This window comes from Nyctereutes procyonoides, unplaced genomic scaffold (genome assembly GCF_905146905.1).
Source record: "Nyctereutes procyonoides isolate TBG_1078 unplaced genomic scaffold, NYPRO_anot_genome, whole genome shotgun sequence".
Taxonomy (NCBI): Eukaryota; Metazoa; Chordata; class Mammalia; order Carnivora; family Canidae; genus Nyctereutes; species Nyctereutes procyonoides.
The window spans coordinates 44,450,649-44,477,367 of record NW_026575139.1 but is presented as its reverse complement, the minus strand read 5'-3'; the positions used below and the strand labels follow the sequence as shown (position 1 = coordinate 44,477,367).

The 26,719-nt window shown below is 39.4% G+C and overlaps 1 protein-coding gene across 1 annotated transcript in view; it reads left to right on the top strand.

Annotated features, from left to right (window-relative positions):
* Window positions 1-16,305, top strand: part of GNG2 (G protein subunit gamma 2) — a 113,554-nt gene extending 97,249 nt beyond the window's left edge. Inside the window, exon 4 of the mRNA XM_055304572.1 lies at window positions 13,113-16,305. Within this exon, the coding sequence (XP_055160547.1) occupies window positions 13,113-13,241 (129 nt within the window). The 3' untranslated portion in view covers window positions 13,242-16,305. The remainder of the gene's footprint in view (window positions 1-13,112) is intronic.
* Window positions 16,306-26,719: the final 10,414 nt, after the last annotated feature.

The window sequence follows — 26,719 nt, the reverse complement described above, 5'->3', positions numbered from 1 at the left end:
GCTCTTCCAGGTTCCTCTCAGTGGACAGAGTTAGGGAATACTGTATACACACACTTTTACATCTGCATTTATTTCTTTATCTTTGTATCTGTGTATACGTAACCACGAGTTCATACCAACACTACCAGGTCCTGCCCTGCACCACAGAGTATATTCTGTCTTTCTAGTTCCCATATTTATAACTCCCTTCACTGACCATGAGGATCCTTGATCCCCTTGTCTTTATTTGGCCAACTATCCTGTAGGGAACTGAAGTCCCATTCCACATCTCCTCCCAACGTGGATGCATTCACATCCCCTTCAGGCTCCTACACTCTTCACCTGGCTATTTTCTGTATAGATGCTCTCCTCACCCTCCTCAAGCTCTGACATCCCACCGTGGGTTCCTAACCTTCTAACCTATGGAGTCCTCTTTGCTTAGTCCCACCCAATCCCTTAAAGGCTGAATTATTCATGAAGAAGGAGGAGGAGGATGCCCCATTTGTTTGTAAACCGTGTGAGATTTTCATTCCCACCATTCTCTTGAACCTTCTCTCACCAAGATTGCTGATGACTGCAGATGGCTAAACCTAACACTTAATTCTCAGTTTCATCGTACTTGACCTACTGGCAGCATTTGTCATGGTTGATGATTCCTTATTTCCTGAAGCATTTCCTCCAGCATTTGGCTCTCTTCTGTCCCCATTCTCACAGGCTACTGTGTCTAAATTTCCTTATCTGGCTCCCCTTAGTCTCCCCAGCTTCTTACATTGAAGTGTTCCAGGGTTCAGTATTTGTCCCTCTCTTTCCTACCTAAATGTATTTACTCTCTTGAGGATCTTGTTCATTCCCAAGGCTTTACGTACCTTCTATATGGCTTTGATTCCCAAATTTATAGATCTAGTCTGTATCTCTCTCAAACTCCAGCATTGTATATCTCACTAACAGATATTTTAATTTCAAACTAAAATTATATTCCTGATCTCACCCCAAAATTCTTCCCTGCAGCTTTCACCAGCTGAAATGAGAACAGTTTCATCCATTTGCTCAATCCAAAAACTTTGATAAGAGTTATCCTTAATAGTTCTTTTGTATTCATACCCTTTCTCTAGTACATCATAAATTCCTGGTGATTCTATATTCAAATACTGTTTATCCTGAATTATACCATTTCACACCACCTCTGAAATACTGCCACCTCTCTCTTAAATTACAGCAATAGTCTCCAGGGCAGTCTCTACTTTGACCCTTGATTCCCACAAAGTACTCACTGTTTTCCACACAGCATTTAGAGTGCTCCTTTACAATGCAAGTCAGTGCTTCCCCTTCATTCTGTAGGTTTTTATCAAAAGATTAAATATCTTCTCAATTAATCCCAACTATTGCAATCTGTTCCCCACACCCCTACGCATACACATTCTTAATCCCTTTTACCCTGCTCTACTTTTCATTTCCTTATAAAACTTACTAGCTTTTGGGGCACCTGGGTGGCTCAGTCGGTTAATATCTGACTCTTGATCTCCACTCAGGTCATGATCTCAGAATTGTGAGATTGAGCCCTGTGTTGGGCTCCTTCCTGGGCGTGGAGCCTTTTTGAGATTCTGTCTCCCTCTCTGCCCCTCCCGCCCCCTCTCTTCCTCTCTGAATTTACTAATTAATTAAAACTTACTACCTTCTAACATTCTCTGTAACAATTATGCTTTCTTTTCTGTTCTCTCCATTCTCCCATTTAAATACTATATAGGCAATTTGATTATACTGTACATTGATATAGTTTGATTCATGTTTCTTCATTTGGGGTTTGTTGAGTTACTTGAACCTCTAGGTTTGTTCGCATCAACTATTATGTCTTTTTCAGCCACTGTCTTCAGATATTGTTTCTTCCTTCTGCATCCACAGTTGTATGTGTATAATTTTCTTTCTGTCCTTCAGAGACCCCAGTTATATGTGTATTCAGGTCCTTATGTTCTCTTCTAGCTAGGTGCTCTGTTCATATTTTTTCTGCCTATTTTCTCTATACTTCATTTTGGAGAGTTCCAATTATTGTCGTCAAGTTCACTCATCTTTTCTTCTGCAGTGTCTAAGTCTGCTGCTAATTCTATCCAATGTATTATTTATCTCCAGAGATTTGATTTGAGTCTTTTAAATATCTTTCCTCTTTTTATCATGTTTTTCTTTTTTTCTTTTTCTTTCTTTTTTTTTTTTTTACCTTCTTGATGTTATGGGCACTGTTTACAAAAGCTATCTTATTTATTTATTTATTTATTTATTTATTTATTTATTTATTTATTTATTTAACAAAAGCTATCTTAACAACACCCTTATCAATTTTATTATCCTGTGTCACTTCTGGGTCTTCTTTGTATTAATTTTTCTCCTTATATGGGAGAGATTTTTTTCCTAGTTAATTATATGCCTGATTTTTTTTATTGGATTCTAGACACTGTGGCATACTGAAATTTTTTTGTGTTCCTTTTAATATTCTGGGGTTTTGTTCTATGGTGCAGTTAAGTTACTTGGAAAAATTTTGATCTAATCAAGGCTTACTACTAAACATTGGTAGTCCATATCAGCCTTTAAGCTAGGCCAGTTTGATACTACACCTAAAGCACTACCCTTTTTAGGACTCTACTCAACCCCCCAGTGTTATGAGATCTTTATACTTCATCAAGGGAGGTACAAACTATTCCAGTCCTGTGTGATCACCAGGGATTGTTTTATTTGATCCTTTCTGATTTTTTTTTTTTTTTGCATAGCCTCAAGCAGGTTCTCTCACATATGTGCTAATCAGTATTCAGCTAAAGACTCAAAAAAAGTCCTTCAGAGGCCTCCAGAGCTCACACGTTCTTTCTCTCTTCCTCTCTTTTTGTGTCTGTGTAGCTCTTTCTTCTCTATTTACTCTCCCCTCAACTCAAAGAGTTTCCTTAATTCTGTTTTGGTGATCCCTCCCTGTGCCATGGCCTAAAAACCCTTTTTATACCTTAAGCTGGGACAATCATGGGGCTTATGTTATCTCCCTTCTCTCACTGATCACTGTCTTGTGCTGCCTGTTGCCTAACCTTTAAAAACTACTTGTTCCTATATTTTCCCAGTGTAATTGGTGTATTTTTTTCATCATAGTCTGAATTTAAAAGTCTAGAAAATTACATAAGTTCCACAAGAACAGAAATCTTTGGGTATTTTGTTCCTTTATTATTCCAAGTATCCAGACCTATGCCTGGCTTATTAGGTACTCAGTAAATATTAGTTGAACAGAATATTTGTTGAATAAGATTATCTTTGAGAACTTCTTCAGTGGTTATCTGAGTGTCTATCACATGTCTGGCATTGATCATATAGTGGTAGATAAAGCAGATATAGTTTCTGCCTTCATAGACTATACTGCCTAAAGTGAAAGACAAATATCAAACAGCAGATAAACAATGGTTGTCATTATAAATTGTGAGAAATGCTTTCCTATAAAGGAAAAGAATGGGATGAAAGAACATAATGAGGAAAGTCATTATTGGATGAAGTGGTCATTAAAGACTCTGCAAAGAGGCAGTTTTTCAGCTGACTCCTAAAGGAAGATAAGGAGTCAGGCTGTTGAGAAAATAGGGAAAAGAATGTTCCAGGGAATTGTATGTGTGAAGCTCTGAGACAGAAAAGAGTTTGGAGTTTCTATAACATTAGCGGAGGCGTGTGTGAGGAGGGAAGAATGCCACACATGAAATTGGAAAGATAGGCAGGCCCAAAGCGTGCAAGACCCACAGGCTGTTTTAAGATGTTTTGGTTCTCTATGAAGTACAATGGGAAACTATTAGAGGTTTTGAGTAAGAGAGTGGTATGAGCCAGTTTATATTTTTAAATTAACTTTCTAGCTGCAATATGGAAAATACTACTCTTGGCACGGTAGTCAAAGCAGGGAATTCATTTACAACTGAGATTCTTAAACTTTTTCTGCCCTAGACCTGTTTGGCAGCCTACTGAAGCATATGGTCTCCTTCTCAGAGTAATGTTTTCAATTATAAAGGAAACTAATCATATGGGAATACAATTTATCAGAATATTTTCTAGAAAAACATTTGTGATAGAGTTATATATGTACTCCTTTATTAACTGTATAAGATCTTATAGTGGGTCTGTAATTATAAAGTAGGTGAACTAAATGAAATATTGAGATATTTGTAATAACTTTTAATGTGATGGGAAATACCTGATTTCTATAGCTAATCAAGTCAGAGGGACTGCTAATGCTAGTGTTGTGTATTGTCTACATCTGGGAATGTAATGGACAGAGATACTTGAGGTTAGTGAAGATAGAGATGTAATTTTTATCATCAATGTTCATAAACCACCCCCTTGAATTCTGTCTGTTGACTCTGTGTTAGTCCATTTGAGCTGCTATAACAGAATACCACAGACTGGATGCCTTTTAAACAACAGACATTTTTTTGTCACAGTTCTGGAGACTGAGAAGTCCACAATCAAGGCACTGGCAGATTCCATGTGTAATGAGAGCCTGCTTCCTGATTAGTAGATGGCTGACTTCATACTATGTTCTCACATGGCAGAAGGGGCGAGGGAGCTCTGTGATCTCTCTTATACTCTCTTATGGCACTAATTCCATTCATGAGAAACTCCAAATTCCATCACATTGGGACTTAAGTTTCAACATATACATTTTGGAGGGCACAGACATTAAGTTTTTAGCAGACTCCTTTGGAAACCCAAATTAATCACTTTTTATTTAATGAGTTATTTCTGTAAACTTGGAGCAAGAAGATGGAGGCTTAAACTTGGGTAGTCACAACAGCCATGACAATAAGGAGACAAATTTGAGATATTTTTGGAGGAATAATCAACAGGACAGAAAAGAGAGAGATTGCCTAGGGTTACTGGGGAAACCTTAAAGGAAGTAGGCCTAGGGCTATATAATGTAAAAGGCACTGTGTGCAAAATGTTATAGTAGGGATAGTCAGAAAGAGACTTGCCAGGCAGACTACTGCTTGACTCGTTTAAGGTAGGGAACAAGGATGACACTATGAGTTAGAAAGGAAGAGTAGCCATAGGATTAAGTCAGGAACACTAAGACTCACTGCTCAGCCACTTGTGAGCTATGAGACCTATGGTAAACACCACCTTCCTAATGAAGCCTCAAATTCACATATTTAAGATGAAAATAAAGCTTGTGACCCATAATATTGTTGTAAGGATTAAATAAGATAAGGTATGTACAGTGGTTAGCACAGTTCTGACATGTGGCAAGGGCAGATAAATATTAGTAATTATTACTGCTAGGATTCTGACAATGTGTTGGACTCTCATTCACACAGAATTGCAATCTAGTTAAGGAAACAAGATAAAAGTCATACAATATTTTGAGAAAGAAACCATTCAGAATCAAGTGTTCAAATATAAGATATAAGCAAGTCTTAAGCTATTAATTTTGCCCAATATAGCACTTACTATATCATAAAAAGATTTTGAACATTTCTGCCACATACAGGCAACACCTTGTTTTATTTTGCTTTGCTTTATTGCATTTCTTAGCTACTGCAGTTTCTACAAATTGAAGGCTTTTTGGCAACCCTGCATTGAGCAAGTCTATTTGTGTCATTTTTCCCATAGCATTTCCTCACTTGGTGACTCTATGTCACATTTTGGTAATCCTTGCAATATTTTACACTTTTTCATTATTTGTTTTGGTGATCTGTGACTAGTGATTGTGACTTGCTGAAAGCTTAGATGATGGTTAGCATTTTTTAATTATGAAGTATTTTTGAATTAAAGCATATACATTGTTTTCTTAGGTATAATGCTACCGCACACTTAATAGACTACAGTATAGTGTAAACATAACTTGTATATGCCCTGGGGAACCAAAAAATTCATTTGACTCATTTTATTGTGGTATTCACTTTAATGCAGTGGTCTGGAACTGAACCTGCAATATTTCTAAGGTACGGCTGTGTTTGTGTGAGCATTGCAAAAGAGTAGGGATGGTGCTGGATTTCTGCTTAATAAGTGAATTTTAGATATTACTGTTGCCTAGTCTTTGCTGCTTACAGCTGAGCTCCTGTTTGGGATAATAATGACTATGGCTCAAACAAGTAAAAGGCACACACATAAAAAAAAAAAAAAGTAATTGAGATTCAGTCTGAAAGTCTGTCCTTTGCTTTCATTTGGAGGAGCTAAGACAAGAACAGGCTGTTTTCTTTCATTCTATCATAGTAGCATTTCATAAAGATGAACAAAGAATTTCAAATTCAACCCTTAGAACTAGCCCTGCATTTGAGTAGCTCATATGTAGATAACTGTGGCTCAATGGCAAAACATCAGGGTTCAGTTTTTTTTTTCCTGCCATGTACTTTGCTGTATGACATTGAACAATTCAAGCAATCTGTTGAGCCTTAATTTTCACCTATGAAAGGAATTTAACAATTCCAACCTCAGGATTATTGTGTAGCTCAAAAGAGAAAACTCAGTGTCTGAAACATAATAGGAGCAAAATAAAAATATTTTTACAAGCAATGTAATGTCAATTAAAGAGCAACACTTTAAGCCAAAAGATGTAGCAAGAGACAAAGTCATTATATAATGTTAAAGGGGTCAATTCATCAAGAGGATAGAGCCATCATAAATAAATATACATGAACACAAGAATACCTAAATATATTAAGCAAATATCACCAGACCTGACAAGAGAAACAGACAGCAATAAAATAATAGTAGGGAATAGCCCACTTTTAACAATGGATAGATCACCCAGACAGAATATTTATAAGGAAACATTGGACTTGAATATATATTAAACCAAATGGATCTAAAAGACATATACAGACCATTCCATCCAATAGCAGCAGAATACACATCTTTCTCAAATATACACATTAAGTTCTCCAGGGTAGGACAAATAATAGGCCACAAAATAAGTCTTCACTAATTTAAGAAGACTGAAATTTTACCAAGAATCTTTTCCAACCACAGTGGTATGAAACTACAAATCAATAACAGGAGGAAAATTGGATAATTCACACATATATGGAAATTAAACAGCACATTCCTGAACAGCAAACCAATAGATCAAGAGGAAATTAGAAGGCAAATAAAAAAATATCTGGAGACAAAAAAGTGGAAACACAACATCCCTAAACTTATGAGAAACAGCAAAAGCAGTTCCAAGAGGGAAGTTTATAGCAATAGTCACCGGCATTAAAAAATAAATAATTAAAGATCCTAAATAACCTAACTTTAAACCTCAGGAACTTAAAAAAGAACAAATTGGAACACCTGGGTGGCTCAGTGGTTGAGCATCTGCCTTTGGCCCGGGGCGTGATCCTGGAGTTCCAGGATCAAGTCCCATGTCAGGCTCCCTGCATGGAGACTGCTTTTCCCTCTGCCTGTGTCTCTACCTGTGTCTCTACCTCTCTCTCTGTGTGTTCTTCATGAATAAATAAATAAACTATGAAAGAAAGAAAGAAAGAAAGAAAGAAAGAAAGAAAGAAAGAAGAAAGAAAGAAAGAAAGAAAGAGAAAGACAAATTGAGCCTGAAGTTAGCAGTTACATAAAGAAATAAAGATAAGAGCAGAAATAAATGAAATAGATATCAAAAATAATAGAATAGATCAATGAAACTAAGAGCTGATTTTTGAAAAGATGAACAAAACTAACAAATCTTTAGCTAGGCTGAGGGAAAAAAAGAAAACTCAAAAAATGAAAGAAGACATTACAGTTGATACCACAGAAGCACAAAGGATCATGAGACTACTGCGAAAAATTATATGCCAATAAATTGGATAACAACCTAGAAGAAATTCCTAGAAGCATAACACCTTCCAAGACTAGATCATAAAGACATAGAAAATCTGAACAGACCAATAAAAAGTAAAGGGATTGAATCAGTAATCAAAACCTCCAAACAAGGAAAAGCCCAAGACCAGATGGTTTCCCTGGTGAAATCTACCAGATATTTTAAAAAGAATGTATGCTAATCCTTCTCAAACTCGTCCAAAATTGAAGAGGAGGGAATACTCCCAAAGGAATTATAAAACGCCAGAATTACCCTGATATCAAAGCCAGATAAAGATGCTACAAGATAAGAAAACTATAGGCCAATATCCCTAGTGAATAGATGCAAAAAATCTCCACAAAATATTAGCAAGCCAAATTCAACAGTTCATTTAAAGTATCATACACTACAGTTAAGTGGGATTTATCCCTGGGAGGCAAAGATGGTGCAAAAAATCAACAAAATGTGACATATCACATTAATAGAATGAAAGATAAAAATCATATGATCATCTCAATAGAGGCTGAACAAGCATTTAACAAAATACAACATTCTTTCATGATAACTCAATAAATTGGGCATAGAAGTAATGTGCCTCAACATAATAAGGCCATATATGGCAAACCCACAGCTAACATTATCTTCAATGATGAAAAATTGAAAACTTTTCTTTTAAGATCAGGAACAAGACAAAGGCTCCTACTTTCACCACTCCTATCCAACATAGTACTGAAAGTCCTAGCCAGAGAAGTCAGGTAAGAAATAGAAATAAGAGGCGTCCAAATTAGAAAGGAAGAAGTAAAATTGTCCCTGTTGGAAGATGACATGATCTTATATATAGAAAATTCTAAAGATCCCACACACAAAATAACTTAGAACTAATCAACAAAGTAAGCTAAGCAGTAAAGTAGCAGGATACAAAATCAGCATCAGACATCCATTATGTTTTTAAATAAAAAGAATTAAATAGCAGAAAAAGAAATAAACTCTCATTCATTATAGCACCAAAACAATAAAATACTTAGTAATAAATTTACCCAAGAATGTGAAAGGGCTGTACACTGAAAACTAGGACTTTAATGAAAGAAATTGAAGACACAAATAAAAGGAAAAAATAGTCTGTGTTCATAGATTAGAAGAATTAGTATTGTTAAGATGTCCATACTACCCAAAACCGTCTATAGATTCAGGGCAATCCATATTAAAGTTCCAATGGCACCTTTCACAGAAATAGAAAAATAATAATAAAATTCGTATGGAACCACAAAAGAACCTGAATAGCCAAAGCAGTCCTGAGAAGCACAAAAGTGGAAGCATCACACTCCTGATTTCAAACTCTATTACAAAGTTATAGTAATCAAAATAGTATGGCATAAAAAATAGACACAAAAACCAATGGAATAAAATAAAGAGCCAAGGAATAAACCCTAGGAAAAAGCCAAGGAATACCATCAATTAATATTTGACAAGAATACTTAATAGGAAAAGATCATCTCTTCAATAAATGGTATTGAAAAAATTGGATAATCATATGCAAAAGGATGAAACTGGATCCATATCTTACACCACCACAAAAATTAACTCAGAATGGATCAAAGGCTTAAATGTGAGACCTGAAACTTCACTCCTATCCTTATAGGGGATAAGCTCCTTGACATTGGTCTTCGCAATGATTTCTTGAATATGACACCAAAAGTACATGCAACAAAAGCAAAAATAATTAAGAAGGTCTACATGAGACTAAAAAGGTTCTACACAACAAAAGACCACAAAATGAAAAGGCAACCTATGGAAAAGGAGAAAATACTTGCAAACCATATATATGGTAATGGATTAATATTTAAAATATATAAAGAATTCACACAAGGAAAAAAATCTGATTAAAAATGGGCAGAGGAACTGAGTAGACATTTTTCCAAGAAGTCTCGTAAATGGCCAACATGTATGTGAAAAGCTGTTCAATATCACTAATTAGGGGAATGCAAATCAAAAACACAATGAGGTATCACTTCACACCTGTTAGAACGGTTATTACCAAAAAAGACAAGTGATAACAAGTGTTGGTGAAGATGCAGAGAAAAGGGAACCCTTATCTGCTGTTGGTGGGAATGTATAATGGTGCAGTCAGTATGGAAAACACTATGGATGGTCCTCAAAAAATCAAAAGTGGAATTACCATATGATCCAGCAGTTCCAGTTCCGGATATATATTCAAGGGAAATGAAATCAGGATTTCAAAGAGATATCTGTGCCCTCATATTCATTGCAGCTTTATTCACAATAGTCAAGATATGGAAACAGCCTAGGTGTTCATCTTTGGGTGAATGGATTAAGAAGCTGTATTATATACATACTAATGGAATATTATTCCACCATGAAAAAGGAAACGTGGCCATTTGTGATATATGATGGACCTTGACAGCACTATGCTAAGTGAGATAAATCAGACAGAGAAAGACACTCACATGTGAAATCTAAAAAATTTGACTCACAGAAACAGAGTAGAATAGTAGTTGCCAGGGGCTGGATGGTGAGGAAAGTGGGGAGATGTTCATCAAAGGCTATAAACTTCCAGTTATAAGATGAGTAAATTCTGGGGATAGAATGGACAACATGATGACCACAGTTAACAATGCTGTATTATACATTTGAAAGTTGCTAAAAGAGCAGATCTTAAATGTTCTCACAACATACATACAAAAAAAGGTAATTATGAGAGCTGTTAATTAACCTACTGTAGTTATCATTTCACAATATAGTAGTGTATCAAATCATTACAATGTACACCTTAAAGTCACACTATTATATATCAATTATATCTCAAAGCTGGAAAAAAGGCAAATAAGAGGTCATTTTAAATGCAAAAAAAAAAAAAAAAGGTAAGACTGACTTTTACATAACTATATTGTACTGTCTTGAATAGTGCCCCTAAACCTACCTGGAACCTGAGAATGTGATCTTATTTGGAAGTAGAATATTTGTAGATGTCATCAAGTTGAGATGAGCTCATACTGGATTAGGGTGGGCCCTAATCCAATGATTGGATAGGTAGGAAATTTGAAGATAGACAAAGAAGAGAATGCCATGTGAAGACAGAGACATACGGGACAGAAGGCTATGTGAGGATACGGGCAGAGATTGGAGTGATGCATTTATAAGCCAAGGGACACCAAGGATTGCTGGAAACCACCAGGCGCTAGCTATGGAGCATGGAGCAGATTCTCCTTAGGCCTCCAGTGGGAACCCTGATTCTGAACTTCCAGTCTCTAGCACTGACAGGAAATAAATTTCTGTTGTTTTAAGTCACCAGTTTGTGGCAATTTGTTAAGGCAGACTGAAGAAACCAATACACATCTAATAATACCTGTATCTCTTTGTATCAATCAGGGTAGATGAGGTTTTGTCGTAGTAACAAAAGGTCCTCTAGTCCCATTCTTAGGGGCTTACAACAACAAAGATATACTTCTTATTCCCACCACGTGTCCTTTACAGATCAGCTGCCACACCACACCATGTCACTTTGATCATGGACCCTGGCAGATGCAGCAGCCTCTATTCAGAATATTGCCTCTGTCTGGCCTGTGATGAAAGGAACAGAGAGTCCAAAAATTCAAAGACTTATGGGATTAGAAGATGAAAGCAGGAAACTATAAAATTGAAAGGCCTTTAAGTGACAAAGCTGTAATCAACTCAGCCATAAGGCAAGGCACAAATCAAGGATATGGCCACTATGCCTTTTGTTAAAACCTCTGAATCAATTAAGGTGATTCTCAGCAAATAATTTCAGCTGGAAAAATTGGCAGAGAGAAGAGCATGGCAAACTATGTATCGGTTCTTGATACTTCTGCCCCAAAGTGACCCATATCATTTCTCTCATACCTCATTGGCCAGAGCAACTCTGATGTCATTGTGTGGGTATGTATAATCCACCTGTAGGGTGGGGCAGTGAATTTTTTTTAGCAATAATATAATCCATCCTGCTCTCACAGAGGATTATCCTTTCAGTGGTCACTTTGAAAGACTATCATAGTAGTACAGTGATGTTAAAAAATCTTTTGGAATGATCTCCAGTGCAAGTATATTATGTCAGGTAAGAAACAGACTCCTAAACTCCATTTAGGGTTTTTAAGCCCAAATGACATTCCTCAGGTAGATCACCCACCTAGTTCCCAGATGTGGTCATAATTGACCTTTAGTTTATTTTCCCAAATTAAGTCCACCCTCAAGTAGTGAAAATTTGCCATTGTTAAGGCTGGTTGAAAGAAGGTATTCCAGACAATTCTCAAGAAGAAGCTACAGAAATGTGAGAAACTGCATTAGTGAAATCCTCACAATGGGATTCCCTAAGGGATACAGTATTGGATTGAAGTAATATATTTATCAGATGTATAATAAATTATATATAATGATATATATGTATATATTGTAATATATGAAAATACATGAAGTTATGTATTTTATATATGCATTTTTTGTTTTATATATAACACATATATATTCTGACGTGTTTGTTTAAAAAGGAAATCAGGGGCACCTGGTGGTTCCAGGGTGTTAAGTGTCTGCCTTCAGCTCAGATGGTGATCCCAGAGTCCTGGGATTAAGCCCCACATGGAGCTCCCTACTCAGCAGGAGTCTGCTTCTCCCTCTCCCTCTTTTCCTGCTTGTGTGCGCGCTCTCGCATGCTCGCTCTCTCTCTCTCTCTCTCTCATAGATAGATGATAGATAGATAGATAGATAGATAGATAGATAGATAGATAAAATCTTTTAATAAATAAAAATAAAAAGTTAACCAACATGGCTTCATGCATCCTAACAATTCCAGAAGCAAGGAGGTACAACTATGGAATGGTAATCATGGCTAGGCCATGTGGCAAGCCTACTATGTGCCAGGCACTAAGCCATTTGCCTGGATGATCTCATTTAACCCTTGCAGCCAGGGCTGGGAGTAACTAGAATGAGGTGAGTAAGGAGTAAGGAGGCACAAAATTTAAGTAGACCCCCCCCTTGCCAGGGCTATACCAATGCCAGGTTGATCCTCACGGGACCCGAATAATGAGCAGCACTCCATTCTGTTTGTGCCTCACTAACCTCGCCCGAGTCCCGGACCTGCTGGAGACAACCCCATGAGATCAAGATCACCAACCCCCTTCTTTGCAGATGAGCAAATGGGGGCCCTAAGGAGGTTGAGGGCGCAGCCTCATATTCCCGTGAGCTAGTGATGTGTGCCCCTGGGAGTTGAGCCGAAGTCGGGGGGGGGGGGGGTAGGTAGACTGGGAAGTCTGGGCCCTGGCTGCATGCACCTGCGTGGATGCTTCTGCAAATGTTCCTCTAAAGGTCCCGTTGTTCTTGTCCTCCTCTCCAGGTATCCAAGGCGGCCGCAGACTTGATGGCCTACTGCGAGGCACATGCCAAGGAAGACCCCCTGCTGACCCCCGTCCCGGCCTCAGAAAACCCATTTAGGGAGAAGAAGTTCTTCTGCGCCATACTTTAAGTCTTCACGAGGAGCCTGAAGAGCCTCAGGGCTCCTGGGACACTGATGTCGAGTTTTTAGCAAAGTGGGCGCCTTTCTAGTCCACAGCATTTAAAGAGAGGGAGGAGAACCATCCTGGAAACTCCAGGCTATGCATGTTTAAAGAACTGGTCCCCTTGATGACAATGAAAGCCAAACCACATCCCGAGTTAAGAGATCTGATCGCTGCAGAACCGCCTGGAGGAGGGGAATATGTAAAGATAAAATCCGCCTCATTTCTTTTCTGCTATCCCTCCCCAAACCTTATGTTTCTGCTTCATATTTAAAAAATACAAATAAAACAGACAGCTGTACTGAGCTCAGATATGTATGACCTTCTTGGAATGAATATTGCCTTTAGAATACCCTTTGATAAGCTGAATTGTCCAGTGTAGCCGCAGTTTGGTTTAATGGCATTGATGTTTAGTCTTTGTGCCTTTTTCTTTTGTTCTTCTCTCATCCCTCTCCTTCCACCCCTTCCCATTAGAGTAGTACAGAGATAAGACTGGATTTATCTATAAGACTGAACTCCAAGGATGAGCACCCAAATATTTAGGGAGATGTTCCCCGTGGTTGACCCTCATGGTAATAACAAAAAAATGCCAGTTGTCTGTGTTCTCTTATCACACTTCTTAACATTTGTACATGATAGCTTTGATTCTGCAAGTAAAAGTAAATCATGTGTTGTGACTGGTGCTTTCATATATTTGTGACAATTTTTGAGTAATACTGCATGAAAATGTCCCTATGTTACATCCATTCAGAAGGTTTGTGGTTTTAACTAAAGTTTGGAACCAAAATGAGAGAGAAAAGAAGCTAAAAAGGAAAAAAAAACTCAGTGTCTTGAAAACTGAGATTACCTCAGAGCCTTACCCATGCCCAGAATACCTCTGAGTTCACAGTGGCGTAGACACCTCTTCCACGCATTTTCCAGAATCTGAAGCATTTTGGTTGTATCTAGGATCCAGGGCAGTCCCAGAAACAGCAAGCAGGAGAAGGGAAGAATTCACCATCAGTTGGGAGGCATTCTTGTCATAGTGTAAGAGCAAATCTCATCTTTCCCTGAATCGTGGAAATTCTAGATTGAAAGAATACATTCTATTTGTTCAAGTACCTGGAGAAATAAACCAATGGCTCCAGAGAAGACCCATTCTCAGAATCCTGGCTGTTCACCTGCCAGGGAGAGGGGCAGATACGACCCCATTTCACCCCACAGCCAGCAACACCAGAAGGGGTTCTGGCTCTTTTTGCCTCTGAGATGGTCTTCGCTTTTCACTCACAAAATTTTTCAATAGAACCATTTCTAGTTTTGTTCTCCATCTTGTTTGTTAGAGTCTCTCAGTCTTTATTTACAACTTGCTTGCAGCTAGAGCTCTCTCTCCCCAAGAGATAATATTGAAAGTGATTTTTCATTACAGCTCTAGACTTCTTCAGTAATGGAAGGTCCTGGAAACCTGTGTCACTTTTTTCTGTGCCATTTTTAGGCAAAAGAGGACTGCTCTTACATCTCACTGTTAACCTAAAAATTGCAAAAGACCATTTCCAAATCAATTCTATTTTTTTTTCATTCTCTTCTGTTTAAAAAAAATGGAAAGGAAGAAAAAGAGAAGATATAAAGGCTTAATATGCCAAGGACAGATTTTGAAGGGGTTAGTAAATATTTTCGTTAACTCCTTTTATGGGCATGATGGTAAAAGAATAAATACATCCAATTAAAGCTCACACCTAGGGCAGGGAACAAAGGAATGCTGAGATGCTTGCAAAATGTATGAATGTACTTCTATAACCAGATACTTCTGTTCAAACCTTGGGATGTTGTAATAGTCGGTGAGACACTAATGAAGATTTAGTAGGAAGACCTTGGCAGAGTATTTATTAAACTATATGCTGTATTGAACCATTAGCTTAGTAATACTGTGGAATCAGCTAAAACTGTATCACATTTTTAAAATTAGCCAAAACATGAATTGAATATGTGGTCACATAAAAAAAAAAAAAAAAAAAAAAACCTTGAATAAAGCACCTTTTGATGGTGATTAAGGTGTCATTGTAAGGATTTTCATAATCCACACCATTTATTTTCCTTAGAGGGATGTTTTATATTTTTATGTAAATCTAGACCTTTGGAGCAATTAAAATGGAATTAAAACTTGAAGGAAGCACCATAATAATATGGCTCTGGTAATTAAAAGTTAAGGAAGTTCCAAACTGCATGTGACCTTGTTTACAAAAGAAGAGAAAAAGCAGAAAATACACAGCCCCTCTGAATTTAAGTTTAAGGAAAATGTTTCAGCTTTTTCATATTCATGTCCTGTAGTATGGTATTATAATTCCAGAGTGTCTATATGAGTTTTTGCTTATTGGTATTTTTACTTGTTAAGGGGGAAAGAAATCTTTTGATGACTTATACCTCTAAAGAGCTTTAATTCTGTTAGAAATCCAACAATCATTTCCACCAGCATAACTTTATCTAATAGGAAATTTTAACTTAATTATTCAAGGCCCTAATTTCTGTGTATAATGTATTGGATAGTAATGAAAATCTGGCATGCAGTTAACTATAACAATAACCCTCATGTTAGGAAAAAAAAATCTTGCACATCTGCAATATTAACTCTGATTTCTTTTTTCCTTTTTTTCAGTTTCAAATCAAGTATTATTTCATTTAAATTAGAAATTGCAAAATAGTACTATGACCTGAGACTAATTTTGATAATAATATTTGAAAGAGATTGCTTACCAAGGAAAAATTAAAAACCATTTCTCCACATGCTCCTATTCACAAATGGGATTTGGGGAAATTAAGCATGTTGTCTTAGATTTTTGTATCTTTTTTTAATATTTGCTTCAAGCTGCTTCTGGCAATGGTAAATTATTACGTATCATTAATGTTTTCCCAACCCAAGGATTGTTCGCATTTTTCCTATACAATATCTACGGAGTGTGTCTTTCAAAGAGAGGAAAATACAGAAATGTGAAAGCGGGAAAAGCTGAATGTGATGTGCACATTTTCATCCCATACAATGTATTTGTTTTAATAAATGGAATTTTCAAATTCATTTCATATGCAGTCAATTTCATTGCAAGGTCCTATGACAGCACCTCACCCATTGATTTCATGGTTAACATGAGAAGGATGATGACACATAACAGGATGGGTGGGGAAATAGGAACCCATTGATTTTCCTTAGAATTTTGTTAATAGAGGTGCCCTAAGGAAGGAAAGACTCACAGGAAACTTTAAAAGCCTTTCTCCCTGGGGCTCCACATCTCAGAGACCCACGCCTGAGGACAGAGAAAGGTGAGGCGGAAGAGCCCAGGGCTCTGGCAGACTGGACGATGAGGACAGATGAGCTCTGATCATGCTCGAACGTGATGTGAGTGTGCCACACTAGGATTTTTCCTTCACCAAAAATTAATTAATTAATTAATTAATTAATTAAAAGAACACAGAGAATGCTGTTCTCCATAAGTTTATGATTGAAAAGGAGTACTGGAGAAGATGAAAGAAATGCTTAGAATTCTGGTTTCAGCAGCTCCTCAGAGGTATCCTTAGTCAACAAAACCTTTATGTCCCGCAAATTATGCCAGTGAGGACTAGACTCTGTTAGTCAAGAAAGTGCTGGCTCTCCCAGGGCTTGTGTCAGTGACAGCAGCATCACAGCAGTGACAGCCCCTGATAAAGGGGCCACTAGGAGTTGGTGCGCTTGTACACTTAACAGCACTGTTTCTCAGACAATGGTTCCTCGACCATCTGCTTCAGAATCACCTATTAAAAAGGCAGATAAGGGGCCCCAACCAACTCAGAATTTCTGGCGGTGGCACTTAAATACATGCACTCCACTGCATGCGATAGTCTGAGGACCGCTGACCGCTTACTTATGAGGGGTAGCTTTTCATACCGCCTAAGGAAAGGCACAGACCAACCGTGTGTATGCTCACTCTTATTCCCACAGCCATGGGAAGTGCCTGACCAGGAGTAGACCTATAACCTGTGGGTGAAAATCTAGATGGATCCTACACATGAGACACGGTGAGTAGGAAGCTGGTGGGCTCTAACTCTGCTCCTGTTTTGTTTGAGCCCATGTGAAAGGATTGCCTCCAGCTCTGGTTCTTTAATAAGCTGGTCACATTTTAGACAGTACTCACGATGACGTGGGAATTGGAGCTGGGTCAGCTCCAATCCACAAATTGCAAATAATTTGCCAAGGGAAATCCCTTTCCCTTCGGTTCTGCCCCAAATCTACATTTTCTTCTATTTAGAACCAGGAGACTCAGGCAGAATTTATTTTTAATGAAAAGGGTCATGGGCTCCCGGGCCTTTCCTCGGTAAGAACTCCTACTGTTTCTCCATGTCCTGGGGGTGGGGATGCACCTCGTCCTAAGGTGACTGAAAGACGGTGTGCCTGGTGGCTTCACACAGGACCCATGCAAGAGGCCACCTAGTGTGCGCTAGAGAATCAAAACCAGCCCCCAGAGTTCCCACATGACCTCGGGCAAGTCCTTGAACTTCTCCAACGCTATAAAATGGGGACAAGAATACCTGCTTCATTTTCTTCACTAAGTTTTCAAAACCAAATGAAAGAGAAGGTACAGAGGCATCATGAAGGAAGAGGTGATAAAGAATCATTAGACACTGCTTGCACAACTTTTGAAGGGAAGAAAAATCTAGATAGTGCCTTCTCATTGCTTGACATACCTCCTGTCCTCTTGGCCCTCACATCCCGCCCTCTCCTCCCCCTGCCCCCCCGCCGGTTCAGACCCTCGGTACCACACATCTGAATCCCTGCCGTGTCTGCTGGTGTGGCCACTCCAACTCATCTCCCATTTTGAGCCATCCCGCTTACCCTGGATATTCATTAAGCAGGATGTCTTTGGTTGCAAGTGGCAGGAACCTAAATGAAACTGGCTAAGAACTGAAGAGCTCAGAAATAAGTCCCACTTCAGGCTCAGCTGGATCCAGATGCTGAGATGATGTCATCAGATGTCTTTCATGTTCTTTGGTCCTGCTTTCCCCTACACTGGTTTAAGACTCAGACAGACTCTCCCCAGCAGCATCAGTATAGTATCAGCCCTTGCAGACTTCCTCTCACCAGTTTAGTAATCACAGAAGAAAGATAATAACAGCTCCAGCACAAGTCCCCGGCTGTATCCCTGCAACACTTCCTGAGACTCTCCTCGGCTGGATCTGGTTTGAGATCCCAGCCATCCCTGAACCTGGGCATGGAGGTGGGGTCACTGTACCCCAGGGACAGAACAGCGAATCTAAGGAAATTGAAGTACTGCCACTCAAGGAAGAGAGATTGAAGGTTAAAGGCAAAAACAACTGATGCCAATCCCATCTTGCCAGACTCACAGAGGCATCCTCCAGTTTCAGCATATTCAGACACCCAGGGTGCACTGCCTTGTGGTGCTCTTACCAACCCAGTAGAGCCACACTCTGGCGCCTGCGGAGTCAAGCCCCACCCTACTAATTCCACCTTGTTTCCTAAACTTTCTTGTGGTTGATCCTGTCTCCCATAAATGTAATATTTTCAATCCTACCTCCATGTCTTTGTTTAGGATATTACTGCCCTGGAATCCATTACTCCTCAAACAAATATATCTTGCTCGTTTTTCAAACCTAGTCTGAATTCCATATTGACAGTGAATGACTTCAGGAATACTTATCTCTTTCCTCTCAACTCCTATTGCTCTTGTCATCAGTCTCAAATAATTTAGCATTTCACTGCATTTGAGGCATTGTACTGGGATAGACACTACCTCTCTGCCATGATGGACTTTGTGGTTTAGTGGAAGAAGGAGACCAGGAAATAGTCAGTTACCAATCTGAATGAGAAGTTGTAAAGTACAAAACACTGTAGGGATGAGGAAAGAGGAAGTGATGCCGAAACCCTTGGCTTATTATATGAATATCTTGTCTTTCTGGGTAACCTATAATTTCCTTGGGAGTAGAAAACACCGGGTGAACAGGCCTTGGTCTAGCACAACACTTGAGAACATAGTAAGTACTCAGCAATGATTGTTAATGGATTCAGCACAGCCCACATGCCTGCAGAGAGAAATGGAGCCACACAGAGGCACAACTGTAAAAGCTGGTCTTGAGAGCTTGCCAGAGACAACTAAGAATTCAGCTCCCTGCCCCGTGATGGTCAGCAATTGGCTCTGTGCTCGCAACAGTGAACCACACTGCACTAGGCTTACGGCCTCTCTTCTCCCGACCAGAGCCAGCCAGTGTTCCTGGAACTTCATTCTCTTCAGTCAGCAGCCCTTTGGCCCCCATGATACCACCACTCTCCAGGCCAGAAGTGAGGTCTCGTGGGCACTGGGGGGCCCAAGGGCCAGATGAATGGCACCACTGGCCGTACTGCCTTAATTCTAGCCCCAGTGGTGGGGTCATTTCCACTATGCCTGGGAACACTCTCTTCAAGCGCTCTCCACTGTGTCTATGTGTGGCTAAACTGAGACATAAATGAACTAGAATTGAATATAATTAAAAATTCAGTGACTCAGTCACACTAGCCATATTTTAAGTGTCCAAGAGCCATGCGCAGCTAGTAGCTACTGTTTGGGATAGCAGAGATCTAGAACATTTCCACTGTTGCAGGAAGTACTATTAGCGTTGCTCCAGAGCAATGGTTGGCAGCCTTTTTTCTACCCCATACAACTGACAGAATGTGCCTTGTCTTTCTTTGTGCCCAAATTTTGGCAACACACACACACACACACACACACACACGGAGAAAATAAAAGTACTGTGATAATCACAACAATTGGCCATATGTCACAGTAAATCATACAGGCTTGGTACAGAAGAGATAGGTTGTGAGTTATGTATCATTCCCAGAGTCTCCAAGCCATGAAGTTACCCCCATGTCTCTCATTCAAGAAAAGGCAATGATCATGGTCATGATGATAACCGCCAGAACAGCAGTGGCAACAATCAAGTGAATGCTTGTTAAGCACTTGGCCATGTGTTAGGCACAATGCTCAATATGTTAAGACACCATTGTGTTTCATGCTCACAGTGACTCTATGACATGAATATCATCTATCTCCTATAGTAGATATCTTAGGTGCCTCATGTCACATCTGGTGACCCACTTTGATTTCAGCCACAGTTGCTGTGGAGATTCATTTTTCCTCGGGGGAAGTTCACTCCCCACCAGGGCAATCTTCAACCTATGAGGGATGATATTAATGTCTCAGGCACCCACCCTTCAGAGGATAATTCTGGGATAGATTTCATATGGTTTCTCAGAGGGTCACCAGCAGGAAGGAGCCTCAATTGTCCAGAATAGTACCCAGCCCAGGAACACACCCTACTTTTTCCATCTTACCTCATTTTTTTTTCTTCCTACATTTCTCTTTTCTGAGCTTACCCTGACCACCATTAAATTATGTTCACCCCCTACATCTAGATCCAGGCTCTGTTTTAGGGGACACTCAAACTAATTCCCCTCCATTTTACACCTGAGGAATCTGAGATCTAGAAAGGTCGACGTTTCTCCCAAGTTCCCATTGCTGTTGAGTAGAGATCAAGAAGAACCTCTACCTGTCTTGATTCCAAATACTTAACCCTTAGCTACTATCTTATCATGGAAATTGTAATGCAAGTACTTGAGAAGTAGGTTATTAGAAAGTTCTGAATCTGTTCTCATTTGTAGAATAAGTAGATTGTTTGTAAACGTCCAACCTTTTTTCCAGATTGCTTTTCGGGAAGGAAGAAATCAGGGAACTCTTTCATGTTGATACTTACCTTTTCTCCACTATGGTCATTTGGTACCTAGAAAGGGTCACTTGCACAAGAAGTATTTCCTGGTATGGAGGAGCCTGTGTATGGAAAACCATGAAAGAGGAGCCTCACAGAGAAGGTCCGAAGCCTGTCTTTTTTTTTTTTTTTTCCAGGACTTTCAGGAGGAGAAAATCCCTTCCCTTTCCAACTGCTGTTCTAACAACTGCTTCCCTGTAATCTCAGAGCCCAGTGACCCTCCAAGGGTCAGAAGCAGGGTCTGGGTGGCAGTGGAGGCTTGGGGGCAGGGGAGGCTTCCCTCCAAAAGCCCTGATTTGAGAAGAGGAAGAACACAGGACAGGGGCCCTTGCAAATGCAGCTTCAAGAATTCACCCAGAGCCTCTTGGAAAGAGATAAGAATAGTGCTCATTCCCTTTCCTCTCCCCACCGCCACCCCATTTCCTGTCCCTGCTCCAGGAATATGCAATATCCCACAGGAGCTTGTCACACAGGATCCCAGCACAGAGCAACAGATGCTCCTGCATTTGCATAAGCACACACTTGATGAAAAGCTTGCTGTTCCAGACTGTTTGCAAAAGAAAACTGTCGCTTTAAGAAAGGGGTCAGCATGATGCTCTGGTACATCCCATCAGCAAAAAATTACCGCTTCCACCTGTGCGACATCTTGGCTTACTTTACAACAGCAGGTCTCAAAAAATATTCCAGAACTCTGGAGAATCCTAAGATCCTTTCTGAGGTTCTGATAGCTCAAAATTATAATGCTATGATATTATTTGCCTTTCCTATTCTCATTTTCTTATAAGTATAATGGAGCTTCTAGAGCATACATAAAATTGACGTCAGTAAGTTCTATGTATGTAGTTCATAGTAAGTGAATAGCAAATGCACATGTGAGAATCCGAGACTCTTTTATTAAGCCAAGCAATAAAAGGATTTGCAAAAATGTAAAACAATGCCATTTGTCTTGCTGTATTTTTTGTTTTAGAACAGTTATATTTCATAAAAATATGTTATTTATATTTACATATAATGGGTTTGTTATTGCTACTTCAATGAATTAATAAGTACATTTAAAAATTTCTCAGTTTGTGAAAAAAATAAAAAAAATTATAAAATAAAAATTTCTCAGTTTGGGGGTGCCTGGGTGGCTCAGTAGTTGAGCATCTGCCTTTGGCTCAGGGCATGATCCCGGAGTCCCAAGATCGAATCCCACATCAGGCTCCCCGCATGGAGGCTGCTTCTCCCTCTTCCTGTGTCTCTGCCTCTCTTTCTCTGTGTCTCTCATGAATAAATAAATAAAATCTTTTAAAAAAATTCTCAGTTTTAATTTCCAACATGAAAAATGTCAATAGATATAACCCACATAAGCCAAATCCTTAATAATTTGAGGGTGTTCTCAATAATTTTAAAAGAGGAAAGGAGTCCTTAGACCATAAAGTTTGAAAACTGCCACTTCATGAACAGTTTCTCCTTCAACCCCTATTGTGCAGATGGGGAAAAGTGTTATTCAAAGTCTTATAGCTATTTAGTGTCAGAGTCCTGAGGAGAACGTAAAAGAAGATGACTCAAAAGGACAAGCCAGAAATGTGTCAGGTTGTCCCCTAGGAGGCTGTTCAAGTGTTTTCTAAAAAGACATTCCTGAATTCAGTTTCACAATTAAACAGTGTATTAGGAGATAATTTTTCACATAAAAGTTAAAAAATCATGACTTTCACACAGGTGTAAAATAAATACATCGAAGATTTTATTTAACTCATTATTGATAAGGACACAGGTAGAGGTTACAACTGGTTCAAAGCAAAAGTCAAAAAGCAGAGACACAGATCAGGAATCCTGAGGTGAATTTGCAAATGGTACAAAACTATCTTCTTGTACAAAGGAAGAGAGAAATCACTTGAACCTCCCCTGGACAGAATTTAGTTGCATATCTAAAATGAGATACTTTTCACATGCCTATCAGTTGTCTGTAACTCACGAAGTTATAAAATAGCAAGAAAAGGTGCAGAGCACCCTTGACCTCAGAACCAGATGGCTGAGAAGAGCGTGCTCTGAGCCACGCATAGCTTTCCATCAAGTCATCAAGGCAGCGGTGTTTCTTTTTTTTTTTAATAATAAATTTATTTTTATTGGTGTTCAATTTAGCAACATACAGAATAACACCCAGTGCTCATCCCCCCCTCAGTGCCCATCACCCATTCACCCCCAGTGGTGTTTCCCAACAACTGAGGCCCTCTTCAGGTGCCAGGTACTGACTGAATGAGTCAGAAAAAGAGAAACTTTGTGTGTGCCCTGCTCTCAAGGATCTTACAATCCATTCGTATTACCATATTCTATACCCTGAATGTGAATGTGTCCTCTAGGATTCGTATGTTGAAATCTTAACCTCCCAAGGGGATGGTATTTGGAGGGGAGGGGGGGCTTTAAATGGTGACTGGGGGGAGCAGGTATCTGGGTGGCTCAGTGGTTGAGTGTTTGCCTTCAGCTCAGGCCATGATCCCAGGGTCCTGGGATCAAGTTCTGCATCAGGATCCCTGAAGGACTATGTCTCTGCCTCTTTCTCAGTCTCTCATGAATAAATAAATAAATATCTAAAAAAATTTTTTTAAATAAAAATAAGAGGTGATTAAGTCATGAGGGTACTCCTCATGAATGGGATTAGTGCCCTTAGAAAAGAGACTCCAGAGCAATCCCTCCTTCCTTCCACCATGTGAGGACACAGAGAAAAGACAGCTGTCTGAACCAGGAAGCAAGTCCTCACCAGACACTGAATCTCCCAGCACCTCAGTCTTGGACTTCCCAGCCTGTAGAACGGTGAGCAATAAATTTCTGTTGTTAATAATCTACTCTGTCTATGGTATCCAGCCCCCGTGGACTACTATATTCTGTGATCATAGCAGCCCAGATGGACTAAGATACTATATAAGCCACTACTAATGTTGGAGCATATGTTGGTTCTCATACACTGATGAAGTATTTCTTAGAGCTCATTTCTATCTTCTAGGTAATAAAAGCTGTCATCCGTTTAGCGCCTACTGCGTTTCAGGTTCTTGACATCCCCCTTAAAGCCCTTTCAGATAAAGAATATTGTCCTGTCATTTTATAGATTAGGAAAGAGCAACTAAAGAAGTTCAGTCACATACATGTCTGCGACCTTGATCAGTAAGACTATGTGTATCTGGCTTCACTTGCACTCTCTCTGCTAGTTCAGTGCTGATCCAGCAGAGCCTCCCTGGCAAAACGTGCATTTGGCAGTAAATAATCACACCAGAAAAAGCGGTTAGTTGTTTGACCCTGGAATATCATGTGTTTTTATTAACCCCTTAACCCATTGCAAAATTTTCAACAACTCTCTGCTCACTAATAGTAGGACCTTAAATGTTTTGTTTCCTTCATAATTTTTGGAGGATGTTTCTAGGTGGTCTCAGGGAGAAACATTTACAAAGATATTCTCTCAGAGAGGTGTAGCATTTACAGACGGAGTTGAAAGTTTGGGCTGATGGGATGGCTTAGGTAAGCAAGAGTTTGGCAAACCACAGGCTATGAGTCAAATCTAGTCTTTGTATGGCCTACAAATTAAACACACTTTTCCATCTTAAAATGGTTGGAAGAAACCAAAAGAGGAATGAGATGTGTGACCTGTGAAAATTATACAAAATTCAAAATTTCAGGGTCTGTAAATTAAGTTCCATTAGAAAACAGCCACACCCATTTGTTGTGTATTTTTTGTGCCTGCTTTGGAGCTACAACAACAGATTTGGGAAGTTATGACAGAAACTACATGCCTGCAAAAGTGGAAATACCTATTATTACCAGAAGTTTGCCAACTCCTGGCTTCGAGTGACTTTCTGCATGAATGTTGGGAATAATTTCTCAGGAACCCCAAAGTAAGTAGTTCTGACTGCAACGCGGCAGGAGCTAAATGTGACAGGTTTCAGAATTACTTGGGGGGAAATTCTGTTCTTGCAGGAGTGTTGGTAAGGAGGCAACCCCCACTAGAGGCTTTATATCCTCATCTGAGCAACACTTTGGGAAGGTTCTCCACTGGGTTTCCCACCATTGGCACCTCTATCATTCTATGCCTGTTCTGGTTTATGTCCTGTGGAAGCTCCACTTGCATTTACCATTAATTACAATAGTTAAAATTAAGTGGTGCCTCCTGTGTGGGAATTTTCAGTCCCTGAAAAGAAGCTCCCAAATAATTCTTTTTCAAGAGCACCCTCTGCTGGTAAATTCTCAGAAGGCACCGTCATCGTTTTCATCCAGGAAGAAGCCAAGGGCAGATTTTAGTCTAGAGACTAGAAGCATTGTCTCAGTGTCATGGTCTGGTTTTTCACAGCACATGGGCATGAACACCTAAAGGTAGGGAATTTCATTGTCAAACTTGGTGAGAGAACAAAACTCCCTTTGAATACAATCTAGCGATCTCCTACGTAGGTAGAAGCCTGGAGAACACAAAGCCTTGTTAACTGCTAACAACTGTTTGGGAACTGTTAACTGTTCCCAAACAACCTGTTAATAAGGCAAAGCTGAGTTTATTGCTAATCACCATAAGCAAGTCTGATAGTGTGTTGATAGGAAAAGGGGAAGGTCTAATTAAGACTTTGAGGTATGGTTTAAGGTAGGTTTTTTTTTTCTTTAAGATTTTGATGTGTTTAAGTAATCTCTACACCCAATGTGGGGCTGGAACTTATGACCTCCGAGATCAAGAGTCACATTATCTACTGACTGAGCCAGCCACATGTTCCTATGGTAGATTTTTTTTTTTCCTATGGTAGATCTTTTGATGTAGGGAGAAGGTTTGGTTAGGATTGGGTAAGGATTATGGTATAAGAGTCTATGACTGGAGGACACAGCACAGTAAGGCAAATCTAGGAATGCAAACTATCTGCTGATGATTTGACAAGGCTTTCCAGAATTTCTACAATGATAAAAGTTTTGCAACTTTGCTTTTCCCAGAGTCTCTGGACTAGTAAAGTGATGCTAATGAAAGTGATAGAACAGTGAGGATGCGCAAAGGTAGACAGTAGGCTGTGGAGTTTGGGATGGATGGTTTGGGTTCTCAGCTTCTTAAGATGGTGAATGTTGTCTGAGAAACCCAGTGTGGATGGGATGTCAGCATAGCCAGTGCCCTGATGACTTGAGGCAAAATGTTTGGCCTGCTCCAGGCTTCCAGATTGGTTAGGAGTTGGAACTGTGTTTACAATTCTTCATGTTTAGATATGGGACTGGCTATGAGATAGCCCATGAAGGAAACCAGAATATGTCACCCAAAAATACGTCTCTTTGACGTAAAAGTTATTTTGAGGGCACCTGGGTGGCTCAGTTGGTTAAGCCTCCGACTCTTGATTTTGGCTCAGGGTTGAGAGATTGAGGCCTGCATTGGCTCCTCACTCAGCAGGGAGTCTGCTTGAAATTTTCTCTCTCCCTCTCCTTCTGCCCGGACTCATGCACTCTAGAGTGCTCACTCTCTCTTTCTCTAAAATAAATAAACCTTAAAAATTTTTTTGAATTGAAGGTAATTAAGAAGTGACAAACCCCAAGAGAAAAACTCCCCTTTTTTCTATCAGAAGAAAATAAATTCTTCTTTTACTAGAGTCAGACTCCAATCAGCCCAGAGATGGGATCAGAGAAATTCGCAGACAAATCTTGTTAAACTAGATCTTATCTTCCAAGGACTACCTAGCCCTAGTTGGATTATCTCTAGCCC